The sequence below is a fragment of the Phycodurus eques genome, chromosome 9, assembly GCF_024500275.1.
Source record: "Phycodurus eques isolate BA_2022a chromosome 9, UOR_Pequ_1.1, whole genome shotgun sequence".
Taxonomy (NCBI): domain Eukaryota; kingdom Metazoa; phylum Chordata; class Actinopteri; order Syngnathiformes; family Syngnathidae; genus Phycodurus; species Phycodurus eques.
The window spans coordinates 17,630,082-17,648,916 of record NC_084533.1 but is presented as its reverse complement, the minus strand read 5'-3'; the positions used below and the strand labels follow the sequence as shown (position 1 = coordinate 17,648,916).

Genomic DNA, 18,835 nt, shown 5'->3' with positions numbered 1-18,835 from the left:
CATGATGTTACACAAAGAAGCAGTGTCTTTCAGGTGTGCCTTCAAATACAACCACAGGCTGTCTGTAACTAACTCAAATGTTGTCAATAAACTTATCAGAAGGTTCCAAAGACATGACATCATTATCTGGGTTTTTGAAAATGATTTAAAGTCATAGTCATTTTACTTTATGTAACCTTCTGACTTTGAAGAAAAACTGTCAAAAAATGTTTTTTTATTTTTTTTTAATAGTTTGCACGTATGTATGCATGCATGCAGTTTATATAGGCTATGTATGTATGTATGCATGCCACCATGCGTACATCTATGTATGCATGTACTGTATATGTGTGTATGTGTGTGTGTATGCATGTGTGTGTGTATGTATGTATGTATGTACGTAGATGTTGAACCTCATTATCATTGTGTTTTTTCTTGAGCACAACTATCTTTACCATTAGTGGTCACTACCCAGCCAGGAAATCCTTTAATCTACTACCCAACGTGATCAGAACATGACATATGGTGTTTGTCTGTGGCCCAGTGAACTCTGTCATTCAGGCCATCACTCAGCAGGGGGGGGCTAACTAGGGTCTCACTCTCTGATGTCTTCAACTTTATCTGAACTCTGCTGTATGGCCATAAAGAGTAAATGACTTAGTGCTACTCAAGAGCAGATCAGCATACCTACAGGTCAAGGTGTTAATAAAAGGACCAGTGTCACACCAAAGCTGACAAAGGACAAGTGCATGTGAGGAGATACTGTGTCTTGGAAATGTAGCCAAGTGGAGATGTTCTCTGTACCTGTATAACCCAGTAGGTCTGCTCCCCTTTCATCTGCAACTTGCTGATCCGCTGCACTGAGGCCTCAAACAAAGGTAAGCGTGTTTCTTTGTATTCCCTCAAGATTTCAACTTTGAAAATGTACATGTATAATAATCAGGATGAAAGTAATGAGCAGCACAGGCAGATCTATTATTCAGCCGCTCCACTGTGCCAAGAGCCTGGCATACAGCCAGCAGGGATAGAGGAGTGGCGGGCCAGATAGAGCTCATTGCCAATGTCGTAATGCGTGGTGCTGGTGCATTGTTAAAGATTACTGTTAAAATGATTTATTTTGAAGCCAATAATATAAGACCGCTAACAAAGGCTCTGTTAAATGACTGCTAAATATGTTTTCACCTTGAAACAGAAGCTGAACTTCAAACCTGGAATAGTCATCCCAAATGTGATTTAATTTATAACACTAATGTAAATTCTGCACCAATGGAAAGATTAACAAAACACTAAATTAGGGGTTGACCTTGAAGAAAGACTGACCGAATCTACAATTATCATATTGGAACACAGGAGTTTATTATAGGTGCTGCAAGTATTGAGTTAAGCTCACTGGGAAAAGATAAAGCGCTATTTATCAAGAGTACATTTACTGATTTTTACTATAGACCATGATCAATTACAGTTAATGTCAATCAGAAATGTTGGGAAGTACATTTATATTTGCTTACCTACGACTAAATTATTACATATTTCTTTTCATTTTTATATAATGTACCAATTATCTCAAAATTTTCAGTCTGAAGGATTCCTGTAAACCAGATTTTATTTTGTCAGCGTGGATTCCAAGAATGACTTCTTTAAAGGCAACTTTAGAGGGAAACACTGAGAATGAAACTGATATATGCCGTAAATAAGAATCAGTTAATGTAAAACAATACAACAAAAGCAAGATCAAGAACAGTGGTCCAAATGTAGATTGGTTTGTGGTGGATTCTACTCTCCATTGTCTCGTGTCTCCTGCCCTTTTCCCATGTATATAGTTCACTGTTTAGTTCGACTCTGATAAGAACTACTAATCCTGAACCGGTTGACCCATCTGTAAGGTTCATACCAGGGTAGAAGATATGTTAAGCATCTTGTACCTGCTCAGTGACCAAAAACATTGTCAGAATGAGCCTGAGAGGAGGTCGTAGCCTATTGGAACTGATGTTTTATGTGGAACAGGTCTTATTTTATCAACAGAACTGTTAGGAGCCTGACACAGCATTGTGGATCAGAATTTGGGTCTCTGGCTATTAGACAGACCGTTATTTGAGCACCAAAATAATCCGGTCATCTTTATAAATTTTCTGGATCATGTTTTGACATTAACATTAAGATGAGAAGGTCAAAGAAAAGCCACACCTTGAGGATGAGAACACATTTTAGTTGGAATTTTTACTTTTAAAAAATAAGGCTTTTTACCAGACTGTTAAGGTTGGAGCAGAATTTTTCTTTATGAATTGAATTATTTGCTCCCTCAGTGTGTCAGTAGTAAAAAAAATAATAAAAAAAATAAAATCCTGTACTTGCCATTCTCCCATTACCATGGCGGCTGGTGTCTGGATTGAAGACATGATTGTTGAAGGGAAAATCGTTGCCACCAGTTTTTCTGCAGACTGGCTCAAATTATCCCCATGTATCCAGTCCAATGTTTTCTTCAGCTGGAAATAAATTCTTACAAAAGGTGGAGGAAATAGCATTTGTACAATTCTGCCAATGACTCAAATAAATACTTGTCAGATATTTAAACACTGTGGGTGAAAATGATGGCAGAGAGGGTTTTATTTTATTTATTTTTTTCCAAATATTGATGATTGAAGAAAAAATGGGTTGCAGAAAAAGTGCCTTTTTTCATCCAGGGCAAAATGGCAGGTGCTTCAGCACCACCTCGTGGCCACGTGTGCATATGCCAGGGTGTAATCAATATTATTAATCTAAAGTAGCAGAGGATGTGAGGCATAAAACATCCATCCATCCATTTTCTGAGCCGGTTTTCCTCACAAGGGTCGCGGGTGTGCTGGAGCCAATCCCAGCTATCATCGGGCAGAACTTCTGGTTGTCAGCCAAACACCCTGAACTGGTTGCCAGCCAATCGCAGGGCACATACAAACAAACAAACAACCATTCACACTCACATTCACACCTACGGGCAATTTAGAGTCTGTTTTTGGGATGTGGGAGGAAACCGTAGTGCCCGGAGAAAACCCATGCAGGCACGGGAGAACATGCAAACTCCACACAGGCGGGGCTGGGGATTGAACACCGGTCCTCAGAACTGTGAGGCTGACGCTCTAACCAGTCGACCACCGTGCCGCCGGCATAAAACAATGCTTTTCAAAGTGCTGACCATAACCAATGTTCAGATTCGTGGTACTCCAGTATATCTGGGTCAGATGTTATTAAATGTGAACCTTGTATCTTGTGGGTAATTTTCACACGAGTTTGTATTAAATTTTGTGCATTAAGAATGTTCTGAGAACTGCAGATTAAATGTATTTTAATAGCTGAAAAGTCAAGTGGAAACACAAGGGTTATCTATTAAAAAAATATATAATCGTGTAAAATTCATCAAAAGTAGTGCTTTCTTCGTCAGGTCTCCATTCTATGGCCAAGACATCATGGGTGTTGTCCATTCTGTTTCTGCTGGTGTTTCGGACTCCATGGATCACCTGCGTACCTACCCAGCACCTCTGTGGCTCCCACTTGGTGGATGCGCTGTATTTCGTATGTGGAGAGAGGGGCTTTTTCCACAGTACGAAACGACTTCACAAGAGGGATCTGGAAAACTTGCTCAGTAAGGCCATGCAAAATCATCCTTTTGTGCAATTCTAGCCAATCAGAGTGGATTGTTCCCTTTGATATTTGGTGGTTAGAGATGAACGAAGAAAACTTCTTGGAGGGTTTGTGTCTCCAGTCTAAAGACCATCCACAGATTGTCCTTGTTAGGGTCGCAGGTGAACTGCAGCTATTCACAATTGGCTTTAAGTGAGAGGAGGGGTACACTCTCTACTCATTGCTAGCCAATATCAGGGCAAACTCAGTCAGTTCGATTATTTCTGCTCAGTCTATTGCTACACAAAATGACTGGATTCTTCATAAACTCACTTTCAGACAAACCGGAGAAGAAAAAAAAAAGAACATTGCGAGTAATACAGGGTACACACCCAGTTGTGTGTAATGCTAAGGTTGTCCCTGCACTTGGGCAAAGATCCATTGACAATGATTCTCCTTATCTGCAAGGAAAAGAAACCCCCCACACCCCCCAAAAAAAAAAAAAACTGTGGTACTTAGTAGAAGCCTGATACAAAGGCAAAGCAACACAGGGCAGTAGTGCCTCTTGTTCACTGAAACTAACTTTTTGTTGACGAGCAGATCCCATTGAAAAAAACTGACAGCATGTAGAAGAGACGCTGGCTACTGGAAATAGTTGGGGCTGGCTGAGATTTTATACAAAAGGTCTGTAGTCGATCGTTAGCATATTGTCAATTTAGGACAGGTCACCTAACAAAGGGACAACAGGCTGAGTTAAAAGAATGCCCCCCCCCCTTTTAATCATTATTAGTGTGCAAAGCCTCCTTGTCTCGTCTCAATCCAATGCAGTGGCCAGTGAAAATCGTCATTACCTTACTCACAAAACAAGCAGTGTTCGGCCCACAAACAATACTGTTTTGAAGTTTAGATATGACAGCTTTGATTGAACCTACTGGCATTCCACCATAGCCCCCCGCCCCTGAAGGAGGACCTAACAAGACTAAATGGATTGAAGCTATCAGATTACCTAGCCATTAAGGCTCCATTAAAGTGTGATGAGTCTAGATGCTCGAATAAGAACTTTGAGGTTCACACAGCAGGCAGACATAACCCGGCTTTGGAAACTTTGTTCATCTCTAAGGGTTCCTGTCTAAAAGCGCCAGACAAGAACAGCAGCTGTGGAGGAGGTTTTCTGGAAAGCGATGATTCCAAGGTGAAGAGAGGCATCGTGGAGCAGTGCTGTCATAAGCCATGCAGCATTTACCACCTGGAAGGCTACTGCGACTGACTCGCTAACTCCACATCCAGAACCACCTGTGAAAAAAGGTCTTGAAGTGTATGTTTGGTGATTTACTGGCTGTGTTTGAACGACACGGAATAAAGCTTCATGGCCCATAACCAAAGGCTCCTCTCAAAAAATTTGACTTGGTTAGGATATTATGTTGCTAAACCATAGGTTTCGATCGTCATTTCCATATATAACTGCAATCCTAGAGTGCTCTCTGCTGGCTAGCAACAGTAACGGCCAGTGGGATTTAAAAATTAATTCAGCCACACTTCTAAATATTTGTTTACTTCATTCATTTTTATTTGCTTTATTTACAAGATATAAATATTTCCCCAAAATACACCAGACTAAACTAGCTCTGCCTACCGATACTGACAGTAAAACAGGCTTCTTTTTTTTTTTTTTTTAAATGGCTTGGACAAAAGTAGAGGAACAACTTGTAAAACATTTCTTATACCCACTTTCTAAAAATGTCTTTTGTAAGAAATCTAAGACTAATCTGAATTTTCTTGTCCCAAAGGCAATAAAAACACAAATGCTAAAAATTATTATGAGACTCGTCAATTATTGGAAAAATAAAGATTTACAAAAAAAAACATGTTCTTATTCACAATAATCAACACCCAAGAAGCTCAGCCATTGCTGTTCTCTACTAGTAGGATGTCTTCACTGTGTGATTGTCTACAAAAGAAAGATTCCAACAAAAATCAATCATTTATCCGTTTCCACATTTTATCATTGAATCTTTGTGAAAACCGAAGACAAGCCATTGGCTGCTCACCTTCTTTCAAAGGTGTTGCAGTCTCATTCTGCCTGTTCTCCTTATTGTGTTGGAACGCTTTACTGGGATCAAACCTGCGCTGAGAATCACCGGGGAGCTTTGACTTGAGGTAATTCAGATCACTCTTCTGACGGCTCAACTGGGAGCGAAGCTTCAGTACCTCCTACAAAAACACAGACACACACACAGAGAAAACTCAAAGGATTGGACATAGAGTACAAGCCATTGTACAAACATCAAATTCTCAAGGTTTCCAATGTGTTCAAAAGATCATTTCCAGTACACTTACACTCATTGAGCATTAACTACATTAACATGTATACCATTAGGGACATGCATTTGCTAGTTCCTTGCTCAACTATGGTGCAAATTATTAATTATATATTTTTTCTATCATCTTCTATCATCATTGATCATGTTCAACTAGTCGAGACTGAAGCAGCAGTACCTTTGGTAACAGCCAAGTTGTGCGATAAATGCCTCAACTGCTTTAGCACATAATTAATGACCATCTAATCAATTTCGCAGCCTAGATGCCTCAAATACATATAATCATTCATACATTTGTCTGATTGCATAATAATCTATAACCTTGATATGTAATGATCTTATGAAAAGTGTTTTATAGCATTGTTTTATAGCATCCCTCCAGCTGTAGGAATGTGCCTCGCGGAACCTTCAGCTGTCAATTCAGTACATCTGTGGCTCTGTGTGGCCCACACAGTCACAAGCTGACTGTTGCTCTGTCTAGTAAGCAGTTAACTTCCCCTGAGGTGTCACTGTTATGCGGACGCACACACAATACAAAAACCAAGTGAGGGGGAGACTTATTGCCCTACTAGCGAGCTTGCTGGCTCATTAGCCTGTGAGCTAGCGCACAAAATAAACTTCTTTCCCTGGAGTGTCTCCATTGTGAGGACCCGCATCTGTAGCAAGCTGGACAGGTATGCGTGGAAGTGGCAGTGCATGGAATAAGGATTCTTTAATGCTTGCTTCAGTTATTTTGTCAAAATTTCATTATGACTAGTAGCACTGTCTGACATCTATATCATCACTTAGTCCTGGCTAATGCCAAACGACTGTTCCCTTTTGAGGTGGTCAAAGCCATTCAGTCCTGCTTGACAACTCAGGCAGCGTACTAAAATCAAGTCTTTTGCCTTGCCTAAAAAAGGTCACCCTTACTTTTATTTCATTTTGGTTAGATTACGGCATTGCACCATCATGCACAGTACATTCAAAATGCTGCCGCTAGACTTCAACCCTCTACTAACGACATGTTCACACCAGCTCTTTCTGCCCTTCCCTGGCTACCTGACAGAATTAGAACTGATGTGAATATACTTCTGATCGTTTTTAAAGCACTAAACGGTCACGCTCCTGTTTATGTCTCAGAGCTGCTAATGCAGTATGAGCCTGACATTTACCGAAATTGTTGGGTAGGTCTTTTACTTGCAGTGCCTAAATTGGGAATGTTCGATAGAATGGTTCACGCTCTATGGTGGAACTCTGCCTGATAATCACAGACAGGCTGGATCATTATATTAGGTTAGATATATCCCCCTTGTTAATTCATGAATTAATTGCGGCTAATCATGACTTTTTGTTAATTTTCATTGATCCCGTCCAAGCCATGATTCCCCCCAGACCTGTTTAATCAAGAAATCGCTTAAGAAAAGAATCTGTCCCCGACAAAAATCAAGTCGGACAGAAGATGTAAAGAAGCTACAACAAAATGAAATGATCCAAAGAAATTCCAGAACAGTCGAGAAGTAATTGACGTGTATTAGTCTGGAAGATTTCTAAAGCTTCCAGCAAACCACAGGGAGAGCCATTGTAGTATATATGTAGTTTATTTTTCCTTAATAAATGAAATTATTTAAAAGCAGCATTTTAAGGCCACTTGGGTTATTTTTATCTATTTACATTTGTTTGATGATCTTAAACAAAGTGGAGAAACTATGCAAAAATAAGAATTTGAGAAGGGGGGCAATACTTGTTGTCCTTGATTAGAAAACACATTAAGCTCACCACAGTCCAAGTGATGTGTTGGAAGGCTGCTGCCCAGTTATATTACCTGTTTCAGGTCAAAATTCTCATCTTTCAGCTTCATTACATGTTTAATCTTCTGCTTCTGGTTCTGGTGACCCAGCAGATGAGCGTAAGCATCTGACAGCTTGGTTAGCTCCTCCTGGTTTGCTCCATTTTCATTGATGAGTGCATTTCGCTCAGCAGCAAAGTAATTCAACTGCTCCTGGAGGTGCCACAAAATAAGAATATTAAAAGCGGTATGATGAAATAAAGTCTCATAATTTGGGCAAGTATTAGCATCTTTTATAGCTACTAATTCTCCACTGTGTGGTTATCCAGAAATGTACTCAATAACTCAATGCAACCAGCCACCTACACTTCACAACACTAAATAATTTTATCATATTAATAAATGTGTAGGCATTAAAGCTCTAGACCCCTTCCTACCAGCTACAATATGTTGGTTGTGTATCTACACAGAAAGGCTTGTTTGGTTTAACTGGTTTGGAAAAGACTAACCTCAAAGGGTTTGACCTTAGCAAACAGCTCCTCATACTTTGTCCTCCAGTGTTCTGTTTCGGAGCTTGAGGAGCTACGAAAGAAAGGATTTTTTTTTTTTGTTGCAATGTGTAATTAAATTCATGCATTCATTAAAATAAAAGTTGCTTACCTCTTCTCCTGTGCTTCCATTATTTGGTTCTGGAGTTTCTGCCCCTGCTCGTCCATCTCCCACTGCAGTGTGACCTTCTCCTGAGTCAGCGCCTTCACCTGGTGCTGTAGAGCGTGTCGCTCATGTTGTTGTTGTTCCATTTTGTACAGCAGACCCTCTACCTTCTCCTCTGTGAGGTCTGTGTGTGTTTGAAGGTTTATACATTCGAGCTGAACTTCATCCAAGCGAGCTTGAAGCCCCGTCTTCTCTCTATCTGCCACCTCCACTCGATGCTGAAGTCCCTGCTCTGATTGGTCTGACAGTTCAATTTGAGACACGAGTCGACTTCTTTCCTCACGCAAGCTATTAAGCTCAGTCTGTAGTCTGAGAACCTCTGACCTGAGCTGTTGGTGGTCTTTCGTTTCAGCCTCCAGTGCTGCCCTTTCTGCCTCAAGCGCTGCTTGATATTTAATTTTCTCCTCTTTTTCGTGTAGCATTTGTTCCATTATGTTCACCTTTTCCTGGCAGACTTCCTCCAGCTGTTTCTGAGCCATTTGTTCCTGATGGTGAAGCTCAGCAACTTCATGCCCTTTCTGCTCTTCTACTTTGCTCAGTGCATCTTCCTTGTCTTTTGTCTGGCGCAGTCGCTCCTGCTCTAACTGACAGATTCTCACAGCATGGCTGGCCTCCAGAGCCTGTATCTCCTGAACTTTTTGAGCAAGGCGAGCCTGCACCTCCTGCAAAACTCTAAATCAAGATAAGAGATTAAACTTTTTTTTTTTTATAAATACACCAAAAAGGAAACTAGGACTTTTTTTTTTTTTTTTTAAAAAGACTAATACTAGGAAGGAGCAAACCCTGCATTCTCCCGTCTCATTCGGTGCTCCTCATCTTTTTGTTGAATCACTTCGTCCATCTCCTCCTCCAGCTGCTGGGTCATTCCGTTCATCTCCTCTTCCATTTTTGTCCTGCTCTTATCGGCTTCCCTCAGAGCCTGTTTGGTGCTTAACCAGATGACAGAATCGAAAACGCTCAGAGAACTGCAATGTAACGCACAACAACACATTTGACAACCAACCCTTCCAGGTCGATAGACATCGCTCCCATTTTGTTCAGTGAGCTTGCGTGCGCTTCCTGGCGTTCTCGCCTGGCCGTAGAATGCTCCGCTTTCAACAATAACACGTCACTGCTCTGACTAAAAAGAACAAGCTTTGATAAGTTGAAGTCACAGTAAACTGACCCAAAAAAATTATTGTAAATTTGAAACACAACAGAGAAAAGTGTTAACAAATGTATTAAATTTGAATGGGGGGAAAAAAACAAAAAACAAAATTAATCTGTAAATATATAAGGTTGCAAAATCATAAAAAAATAGAGGCCACCCTCCAGCTGCAGGACTCGGTGGGTGTGTTTGTAGAGTGCGCTCCGTGGAACCTGCAGCTGTCAATCACATACATTGCCTGTGGCTCTTTACGGCTCATACAGCCAGTGTGTGTGGCTCACAAAACCACAAAGGAGTGTCGCCGTGTCAGTTAACTTTCCCTGATGTGTCGCTGTTATGTGGACGCACACACGAAACAAAAAGTGAGGTGGCGACTTCTTGGACAAGCCGACGCCATACTGGCGTGCTTGCAGGCTCGTTCGCTTGCTAGCCAGTTAGCTTGGGAGCTAGTGGACATAATAAACAGTTATCTTTCCCTGAAGTGCCTCCATTGGGAGGGCCCACATGGGCGCGGCAGTGACCAGTTTGAGCACCCCAACGCCGGTGAAGCGGACTGCAAGTGGCTACCAACTAGCCACTGGCGAGCTGGCAGCGAGGCGGCATACCCGTCCGGATCACCACTGTCTCGCTACGCACAACACATGGGGGGCACATGGCAGCGACTCTGTGGCCCAAATAACACAAAACACATAACCCTTCAGTTTTTTCAAGTTGTAGGCATCGCTTGATGGCTAACTGCACACTGTAGTGGTAGAAATGTCCCAAGTTATTACCAATAAGGAAGTGGCCATTGCACAAAATAGCCACTGGATAGAATAAGGGCACTCGATACTTATATAGTGGGGGAGGGACGACTTTCGCCTGACGCCTGCTTGCGTTACCTGGCCTCGTTTTAGCCGCGCCCCAAAGATCCGGTCAATTTAGAAAGTGAAAAAGAGTAATGCAATATTGCAGGAATTCAGAACTAAATTGTTCTCAGTCTTTACACATTTTCACCATGTATCTTCAAACATGTTTAATGTATTTAGAAAGAAAAAGAAAAAAATACTTTACTGGGTCTTTAAGTCTCATTGTTCACTCATCAATACACCGACCATTCTGTTATGAGCCTTTTTGCATTTGTTACACTGAATAATTTAATGTTTTGGGGGGAATTATTATTTTTAATAATTATTTAGAAAATGCAATGAGCTTGTGTATTCTTTTTAATAAAAAAAATCTAATAAAAAAACACTTTCGTAAACTTACAAAACTTAAAAAAACAAAACAAAACAAAAAAAAGTATTTTAGTGTACTATAGGCTTCTAATTTTCGGGGTTTACAATTCTGAACGAGTTAATATTTCAGTGCCCTGTTAACAATAAACAATTAATTTAAGTACAAACCAACTAAAGGATTTGTTCGATGTTAATGAACAGGTGATCTTTAAATGTTCCAGTAACTAAGAATAGGTACTGATACTTTGATAAACAATAGTAATTCCATCATTGATGAAAATACACATTCTGTTCCTGATTAGTTTTGTGCACGGTGTCTACAGCTACACGGTGTCAAGAATATTTCCTGAGCATTTGTCTTCATTAAGGAGATAAGGGGAGAGAAAGGATGGGCCAGCCTGTGGGACACTAATAATGTTATTTATCCTGCGTAACATATGTGCTGCTTAGCTGGAAGCTGCGGTGTCGGTGCTGGCAAATGTCAAATATCCTGCATTCCTGGAATTCAAACCCATGTTGAGTTGAAAAATGTAGTTTACTAAAATTATGCATTAGAATTGAGAGGGAGACAAAGGGCACGCTGCATGTGAAGTGGGTGATTTTGACTTTAATCACAAAAAAGTGAGTACGCCCTCACATTTTATACACACAGTACATCTTTTCATGGGACATGAATGAAGAAATTATACTTTTATACAATGTAAAGTTGTCAGTGTAGAGCTTGTATAACAGTGTAAATGCACTGTCCCCTTAAAATAACTCCGCACACAACCATTCATGTCTCAAATGCTAGCAAAAAAGTGAATAAACCTCCAAATGAAAATGTCAGAATTGGGCTCACTTCACCATTCTCCCTCCCTGCACCAGTGTCATGTGACTTGTTAGTGTTATAGGTTATCATGCTTCCGTCAGACTGCTCCAGGGCAACTATGGCTACACAACTTAATAACTAACTTACCACCACCAGTTGTGACTGTGGAGTGAATAAATGTGTGCAATTGTAAAGTATCTTTGAGTGCCTATAAAAGCATTATCACGTCTGAAAGGGGAGCAGGTATGTTAAACCTAGTGTTATCATTCTGACACTGTCTCATACTTGCAAAATGTGAGGAGTGCGCTAATGTTTGTGACTATACTGCAAAAAGAAAAAATAAGGATGAGATAAAATATTTTGGGAAAGTGATTTGACTAAACGAAAATCATACAATTCATTTTTAGGGTAGTACAAGGGTACATTGACTTACGGGTTTATTTTGGTTTGTGACTGAGCTCGTAACTCAATTTGTTTGTACCTCAAAATATTGGATGCCAGGCAAATTTTGAGACGTTCGGTGCCGTTAGCCAGTGGTGGCATATTTGAAGTTGGCCTCTACTTCAAATTTTGCCCCAAGCAGGGGTGGGGTGGGAGTTGCGGGGGGAAAATCAACCCAATGACGGCTTGTAACTGGAACACTGGTAAGTTGGTGCACTGACTCATAAGTCAAGGTACGCCTGTAGTTCCATTGACTGTGAGTTTAGAGTTTAGGTAACTCACCGCTCAAAAAGTTCCCTCGTTTCACTCAGTTGTCTTTCCAACGCATTAATTTTCTCTTGACTCTGCTCCCTCGCTTCACCTCGTCTTTGCTCCTGTTCCTCCATGAGAGCCAGCTCTCCCAGCACCTCCTCCATCTCCTCATACAGTTTACTTTGGCACTCCTCTGACTCCTGCCTCTCTCGTTCCAGCAGTACAGTCAAAGAGTTTACCAGAGCCTGTGGAGTTAAAATAGGCAAAGAACGATGAGCTTCAGGAAAGACATTCGACACATCACTAATACATCGGAGTGATTTAAAAAGGGATAGGAAATGCCATGCAGGAAAGAAAGTTTATATATATATTTAAAAAAATAATAATAATAAATAAAAATAATGACCCTTTCTTTCTCCAGTTCCTCAATGAAAGAAGCATGCTCATGCTGGAGCTGAATCTGTGTCTCTCTCTCATCTCTGTTAGTGTCCTTCAGCAGTTTGAGCTCTGTGGTTAACTCCTCCACTCTTCTGAAGCCATCCTCTTGAATTTTGTCTAAAAACAAACAAAATAGAAAATTTCAAAATTCTATTTTGTTGTTCTTGTTTTTTCTGATATTGGTTGGGGAGCATACTTTTCTCTTCTGCCGAAAAAAGACACATTTGTTCAAGATGTGCCACTCTTTCATCCATCTTTCTCTCCATAGTCTGGAGCGCCTCCCGTAGCAGAGCCAGCTCAGCCTCCTGCTGACCAACCTTTCCTCGAGAGTCCTGGACTTCTCCGTTGATGAACTTAACTTGTGTCTCCAAAACACTCACTGATTTTTGGGATGCCTCAAGCTCCAACTCTTGGCTCTTCAACTTCCTCTTCGCTTCTGATAAAGCCTCCTGTGAGGCCTGCATCTCATGCTGATATTTCAGCACTTCCTCCTCTTTTTGCCTCAGAGCAACTTCAGTGCTTTCAAGCTTGGTGTTGCTCTGCTCTAGTTCCTGCGCTAGGTGTCTGCAGAACACGCAACAGATAAAGCAGCTGTGATCTTTTCCTTTGACACCCTATCAGGGAACTAGTACAATTTTACTTACTTCAGGTTCTGCAGCTTGGAGTTAGAGACAATGCCCTGTTGTGTTGTCTCTTTAAGCTTTAAGCGGAGATCCTACAAAAACAAATCTGTTAAATAATGCCTAGAATGGATCAACGTGCAAATTTTCAGTTTTATGCTGACCTGAATCTGATCATTGGATGTATCCAGATATCCCTGTACAACCTTGATCTCCGCTTTTAGCTCCACTAGCTCAGCTGGAAAATAATACAATATTGCAAGGAAGGCAAAAGGGAAAGGTCTGTTCAATCAAATGTGATCCAATTGCTCGATCAAAAATGCTTGTACAATAAGGGAATGCTCAGTTTTTTTTTTTTTTTTTTTTTTTTAAAGGCACTTATTTAACAATATACTGCATGCATGTACTGCATGAATAGATATAAATGTAATGCAAAGTAACCAACGTATTAAAAATACTTTTCAGTTATTACAGTGCAATTACATCTGAGTAAAAATAGTAGAGTATTATTATCTTTGTTATAGTAAAAAATTATCCGTCCATCCATCCATTTTCTGAGCCGCTTATCCTCACGAGAGTCGCGGGAGTGCTGGAGCCTTTCCCAGCTAAATTATAATTATACAAATTTGATACAGTACCCATCTCATTATGTTAAAGTACCTGTAAAGCACAACAAATGTCTTCTGAATTTGACACACCACAGAGAAGAATTTGAAATATTACAAAAATCGACAAGTATATAAAATGAGGCTTTAAAATAAAAAAATCAGGATGAACATCTTTCCTCATGCAACTAAGCAATTGTTTAAAATTTCCTTAAATCAACCAGTCAGTCTATCTGTCTTCCTACCTACCTACTTATCTATGAACTTCTATCTGGAGCACGGCGCAACCCAAAACCCAAACCCAAAGAAACCAGTAACCACTAAACCCTATCAAGGGCTCGGCCAGCAAGAAAAAGAGAGCTTTTAGTTCTGCTGCGGGCGCCTCTTCGTCCCACCTTCCTGCAATACCGTGAGCTTCCCCATGATATCGCAAAAATTATCGGAAGGTGAGATTAATATGGTCATAAAACTGAACTGAGATTTAGATATTCTTACATTCCTAGTATGTAGGCTTCAAAAGGTTATCTAGCGTAGAGCCTACACTAGGGATCAACTCACCATGTAACCTGTCATTCTGTTGTTCCAACTCCTCATTTTGGGTATTCATCACTTGATTGAGCTCCTCTGTAAAATACAAAAATAACACAAAAATGAACATACCTAACATTTGAGGAAAACATGGTTATGTGATCTTGTTGCTGTTTGTCCATACCCAAGTCATTATTTCTGTCTGTTAAGGCTTTGACAGTATCCTTGGTAGCTCTGAGATCCATTTCTAACACCTCGAGGTGACCGGTGATGCTGACCTCAAGAACACTTAGCTCCTGCACTCAGAAATGAAGAGATCTGAAAATTTGGCTGAAAAATGAAACTATATTCATTAGCTACGAATATCTTATGAAACAGTTTGCTGCCTTTAAAGGTTCCCTTCCATCAAAATCTTCTCTCTGCTCTCAGTGGACTCCTGGGCCCTCAGCCATCGCGGTGCAGGCACAGCAATTACAGGACACTTCTGTCAGTCATTGTGCATGCAAAATGGTGTCACTTCACTTGCACGTGTCCGCAGGCACACACCCCTGAGATTTTTTCGCTGAGTGTGGGGCTACTTACTTATTGCAACAAATAACTGCTTGGGTATCATTAGATATGAATGTGGACCCTCACTCACTCTCTCGTCCTATAGACTTTTATAATTTACATAGTCACTCCCACCACACTTCAGTTGTACACGACCCTTGTCCTGCATGCTTCTCCTGTCCTTGTCCTGTCCCATCTTGTTCTTTCCTTCCCTCACAGGGTGTATCACTACTGCCCCATACAACATTCATATGTAATGTTTCATTGTTCTAGATATATACTGTAAGGATTTACTTTTCTCATCTTATTTACAGTTAATGCTTTGTCTTTTGTCTTCTTTTCTCACTCCCCTCTAGAAACTTTGTTCTGTTCGACTGATCGATTCTCAATAAATATCCATTATAATACTAAGAAACCACAGTGGCATCTTAAAAACTCCACTGTGACACAGTAAAACTGTTCCGGCATAAAAGGGATACAGATCCTCCATTCTGCTTGACCTGACAGCCGAACGGGACAAAAAAGGACATTTCGGGCAGTTTCAACCCAAATCATCTTACAAACGACATCAAAGACGATAAAAATAAAATTTTAAAGTGATGGAAGGGGAACCTTTAAGGCAATAAAGAATGGTAATGAAAACTGTTGTAATGAGAGGAGTGGGTATACCAAATTCACACCTTATTTTTGCTGTCCAATTTGTTCCTGGCTTCCATTAACTCCATTGTAAGTGAATTGATCCTCTTTTTTGTTAGATCAGCTGAAACCTAGGAGAAAACGTACTCACTAACACTCTCAAAACGTACTCACTAACACTCTCCCACATAAGCAGCACATATAAGCTCGAAAACCTATCCTAAAAAAATGTGACAATTTCAAGAATAGTTTTAAATTCACACCGCAATCTAGGCTGAACAAACCTTGTTTTTTAAGAACTCATTAACTTTCTTTAGTTCAGCTTTCTGTCTTTCAAGGGTGGTGATGCTGGCAGTCAGGCCGGTCTTTTCCCTGACTGCTGCCAACAGCTTGGCCTCCACCTTTTTTAGGTCCTCCTCAAGGGAGAGCAGCCGTCGATCCTGCTCCCCACGCTGCTGGACCAGTGAGCGGATCTGCAAGGATGAAATCAATATCGGATCTATCGATGAGATCAATATCACCTTACACCACCTTTGAAGAATTTTTGAAAATACATTTAATCTTGTCCTGAGTCTTCACATTAGTTGTTTTACTTATTTTCCCCTCTCTCATTGTCATGAAATTCCTATTCTATATCCTTGTGTTCTTTACATGTTGTTTTTGTTGACAGTATATTTTCTTTGATTTTCCGAAGGGAATGGAACCCTGTACAAGCCCTCTCAGCTTGATTCCCTCCTTGCACTGTTTTTAAATTGTGCTAAATAAAAAACCAAAACCAAAACACCTAACTACACGTGAGAATAAAGCTCAGCTACTGAAAGTTGAAGAATAGCCTTCTTTTTCTATTATTGTTCATTACATTGCAGTAATTCTGGCTCATGGTAGCTATTCGTTGTCCAAATATTGTTTGAATAAAGTGCACCTCTTTCTCCAATAGTCGTCGTTGTTTCATTTCCAAGGTATTTTTTGTACTTGACCCCTCAACCTGTAAGATACATTTAAAATGATGAGATAATGATATGGACCAAAAATGTATCTATATATTATACAGTACTTTATATAAATGTATATTCTACTGTAAACTGTAACTTACCAGTCCATCAAATGATATTGTTCTTCTGACTGGAGACATCAGTGTAATTCGTGACGGTGATGATGGGGGTACTGAACACACACCGTTGATGAAAACAACTATGTTACACCACCATTTCATTAGTTCAGTGCAGGTTTGTGTCTATCAATGCAGTAAGATGTTACCAACCCGCTTTAGCATCTTTGAACCGATCCGATTTATCAAAGGACGCAGCTCCCTTCAGTTCTCCAGGTTTGATGTCGTAGATGCCTGGTGCAGGGGTGCAACCTTTTATGGATAAAGTAGATTTTCATAAACCATAGCACTTAAGTGTTATTGTGCTTTTTGTATACAAGTAATTCCAGATTTGAAAGGAATGCTCTGTCACCCCATGAAGTTTTAAATCTATGCACAAAATACAGAAATATGCACTTGCTGTATAAACTAGAGTTGTCTTTAGACAACATGTACCGGTAAAAGGAACCGTAGTAAAAGTGATTCAGAAATATTTGAAATAAATAATAGCTCTTGAGTACCTCCTAAAAATGTTCTCTTGCCCCTCCCTCTCGATTACCAACTTACTGGAGATCCATTTTCAATACCACTTATGCTCATTTGGGTCACAGGTGAGCTGGAGCCTAACCTGGCTGACTTCGGGCGAGAGGCAGGATAGACCCTGGACTGTTAACCAGCTAATTGCAGGGCACAAAAAGCAACCATTCTAACTCACATTCACACCTATGGGCAATGCAGAATCCTTCATTAACCTAACATGCATGATTTTGTAATGTGGGAGGATGCCAGAGTACACGGAGAAGACCAAGCAAACAAAGGAGAACATGCAAACTCCGCACAGGAAGGCAGCTGGAACCGGGTTCAAACAGACAACCTCTGAACTGTGAGGCGGATGTGCTAACATGCCGCCCATCCTCCCTTTATCAAACATAACAAAATGCGTTTTAAATAAGCTTTTTTAATATGACGTACATACATTCATTTTCCTTGTATTTGTTTAAACATTTGCTTTTATAGCAGAAACAGTGTTTTAGATGGTTTTGAAACCAACGCAATCCGGTTGCTCATGTCAGAAAATGACATACAAATACAGAATACATATGAGTATTAATATCAGTGTTTTTATTTTTTTAATTACACAACAGCCAAGTTTGTTCTAGAATAGTCCCGTCTTCTGCTTCTTTTGGTTGGAACCCATAATTTTAGTGGTGTCAAGATTCCAAACAAGGTAATTAGAACTCTTATTTTTTTGTTTTTGTTTTTTTTTTTTTGTTTTTTTATAAATAGCATTTCTTATCCACTCATGTCCCATATCCGAAGGTTTTCCAACAAAGACATTTTCAGTCAGGGCTGGCACAGCAGCTGCATGAGGTCGAGACATCTCGACATTTTTCTCTTGAAAACATTTCCTTTGGTCTCATTATGTGCAATACAAATAATGAATATTTGGTAAATAAAATTCTCTTTCTCGCTAAAAAAAAACATAAATGCAAAGTTTTAAAAGTGAAACCCACATTGCCCTCTTTTTGCATTGATTTTGTTTCTTTCTCGAAAGCCCTGACTTATTCTTGTATAACTGAAAAATATATGCTATGCGAACAGCCCTAACCAATTTTCTTTTACAATTGTTTTAAATGTTCCCGACCCTACTTATATTTCAAAGTGACAAAAGTCATAGTCTTTGTATTTTATGCAATTGCAATTAAAAAAAATAATGTTATAGGATAGTTAGCATAACAGCTAACACAGGTAGCACGTAGTACATCCATCCCTACTATTAATGATTTATATGGTTTAGTACCGCTTTTGAGTTAGGTCATTCCAAATTTGAAATGACCATAATGTTGTGTCAACTCGTATAGTACCTGGTAAATCCGTATCGGGTGGTGGGAGGACAGACGTAGCTTTGACCGCATTTGAAACGCGCTGCTCGTTTTACTTACCAACAGCTTCGTTGAACCTTTTCAAAGGGGCTCTTGAGAAAGACATTTCGAATCCAAGGAGTTAGATTTTTTTTCCGCCAGTGGTTTAGAAAATGCTGCAGCCTGTAGCGTAAATCACGACGTTAGTTACAGCCACAGACGTTTCAGCGCTGAAATTTCAAATGTACGTCATGTACGCATTTCCGGGT

At 40.1% G+C, this 18,835-nt stretch overlaps 2 protein-coding genes across 2 annotated transcripts; one reads left to right on the top strand and one right to left on the bottom strand.

The window, feature by feature from the left end:
• Positions 1-551: 551 nt before the first annotated feature.
• Positions 552-5,553, top strand: LOC133407894 (insulin-like). Its single transcript, XM_061686222.1, is given in 4 exon segments — positions 552-857; positions 3,395-3,595; positions 4,694-4,752; positions 4,754-5,553. Coding segments are annotated over 3 exon segments (336 nt in total). The 5' UTR covers positions 552-857; positions 3,395-3,405; the 3' UTR covers positions 4,841-5,553.
• hmmr (hyaluronan-mediated motility receptor (RHAMM)) lies at positions 5,200-18,802 on the bottom strand. Its single transcript, XM_061686220.1, has 19 exons — positions 18,648-18,802; positions 16,879-16,977; positions 16,711-16,781; positions 16,540-16,602; positions 15,902-16,090; positions 15,662-15,748; positions 14,617-14,728; positions 14,463-14,528; positions 13,464-13,537; positions 13,324-13,394; positions 12,876-13,243; positions 12,648-12,796; positions 12,272-12,486; positions 9,156-9,302; positions 8,320-9,045; positions 8,169-8,241; positions 7,696-7,872; positions 5,622-5,784; positions 5,200-5,521 (listed from the first exon to the last, which is right to left on the bottom strand). The coding sequence occupies exons 1-19, from the start codon at positions 18,691-18,693 to the stop codon at positions 5,493-5,495; spliced, it is 2,925 nt and encodes a 974-aa protein (XP_061542204.1). The 5' UTR covers positions 18,694-18,802; the 3' UTR covers positions 5,200-5,492.
• Positions 18,803-18,835: the final 33 nt, after the last annotated feature.

Bases quoted from the DNA above. Each gene is read 5' to 3' on its own strand.
- hmmr (XM_061686220.1), bottom strand. From the start codon at position 18,693: ATGTCTTTCTCAAGAGCCCCTTTGAAAAGGTTCAACGAAGCTGTTG. The intron at 12,487-12,647 runs GTCATTATTTTT...TTAACTCCACAG, and splicing joins AGGAACTGGAGAAAGAAAGG to GCTCTGGTAAACTCTTTGAC. The intron at 7,873-8,168 runs GTTAGTCTTTTC...TGGCACCTCCAG, and splicing joins CTAAGGTCAAACCCTTTGAG to GAGCAGTTGAATTACTTTGC.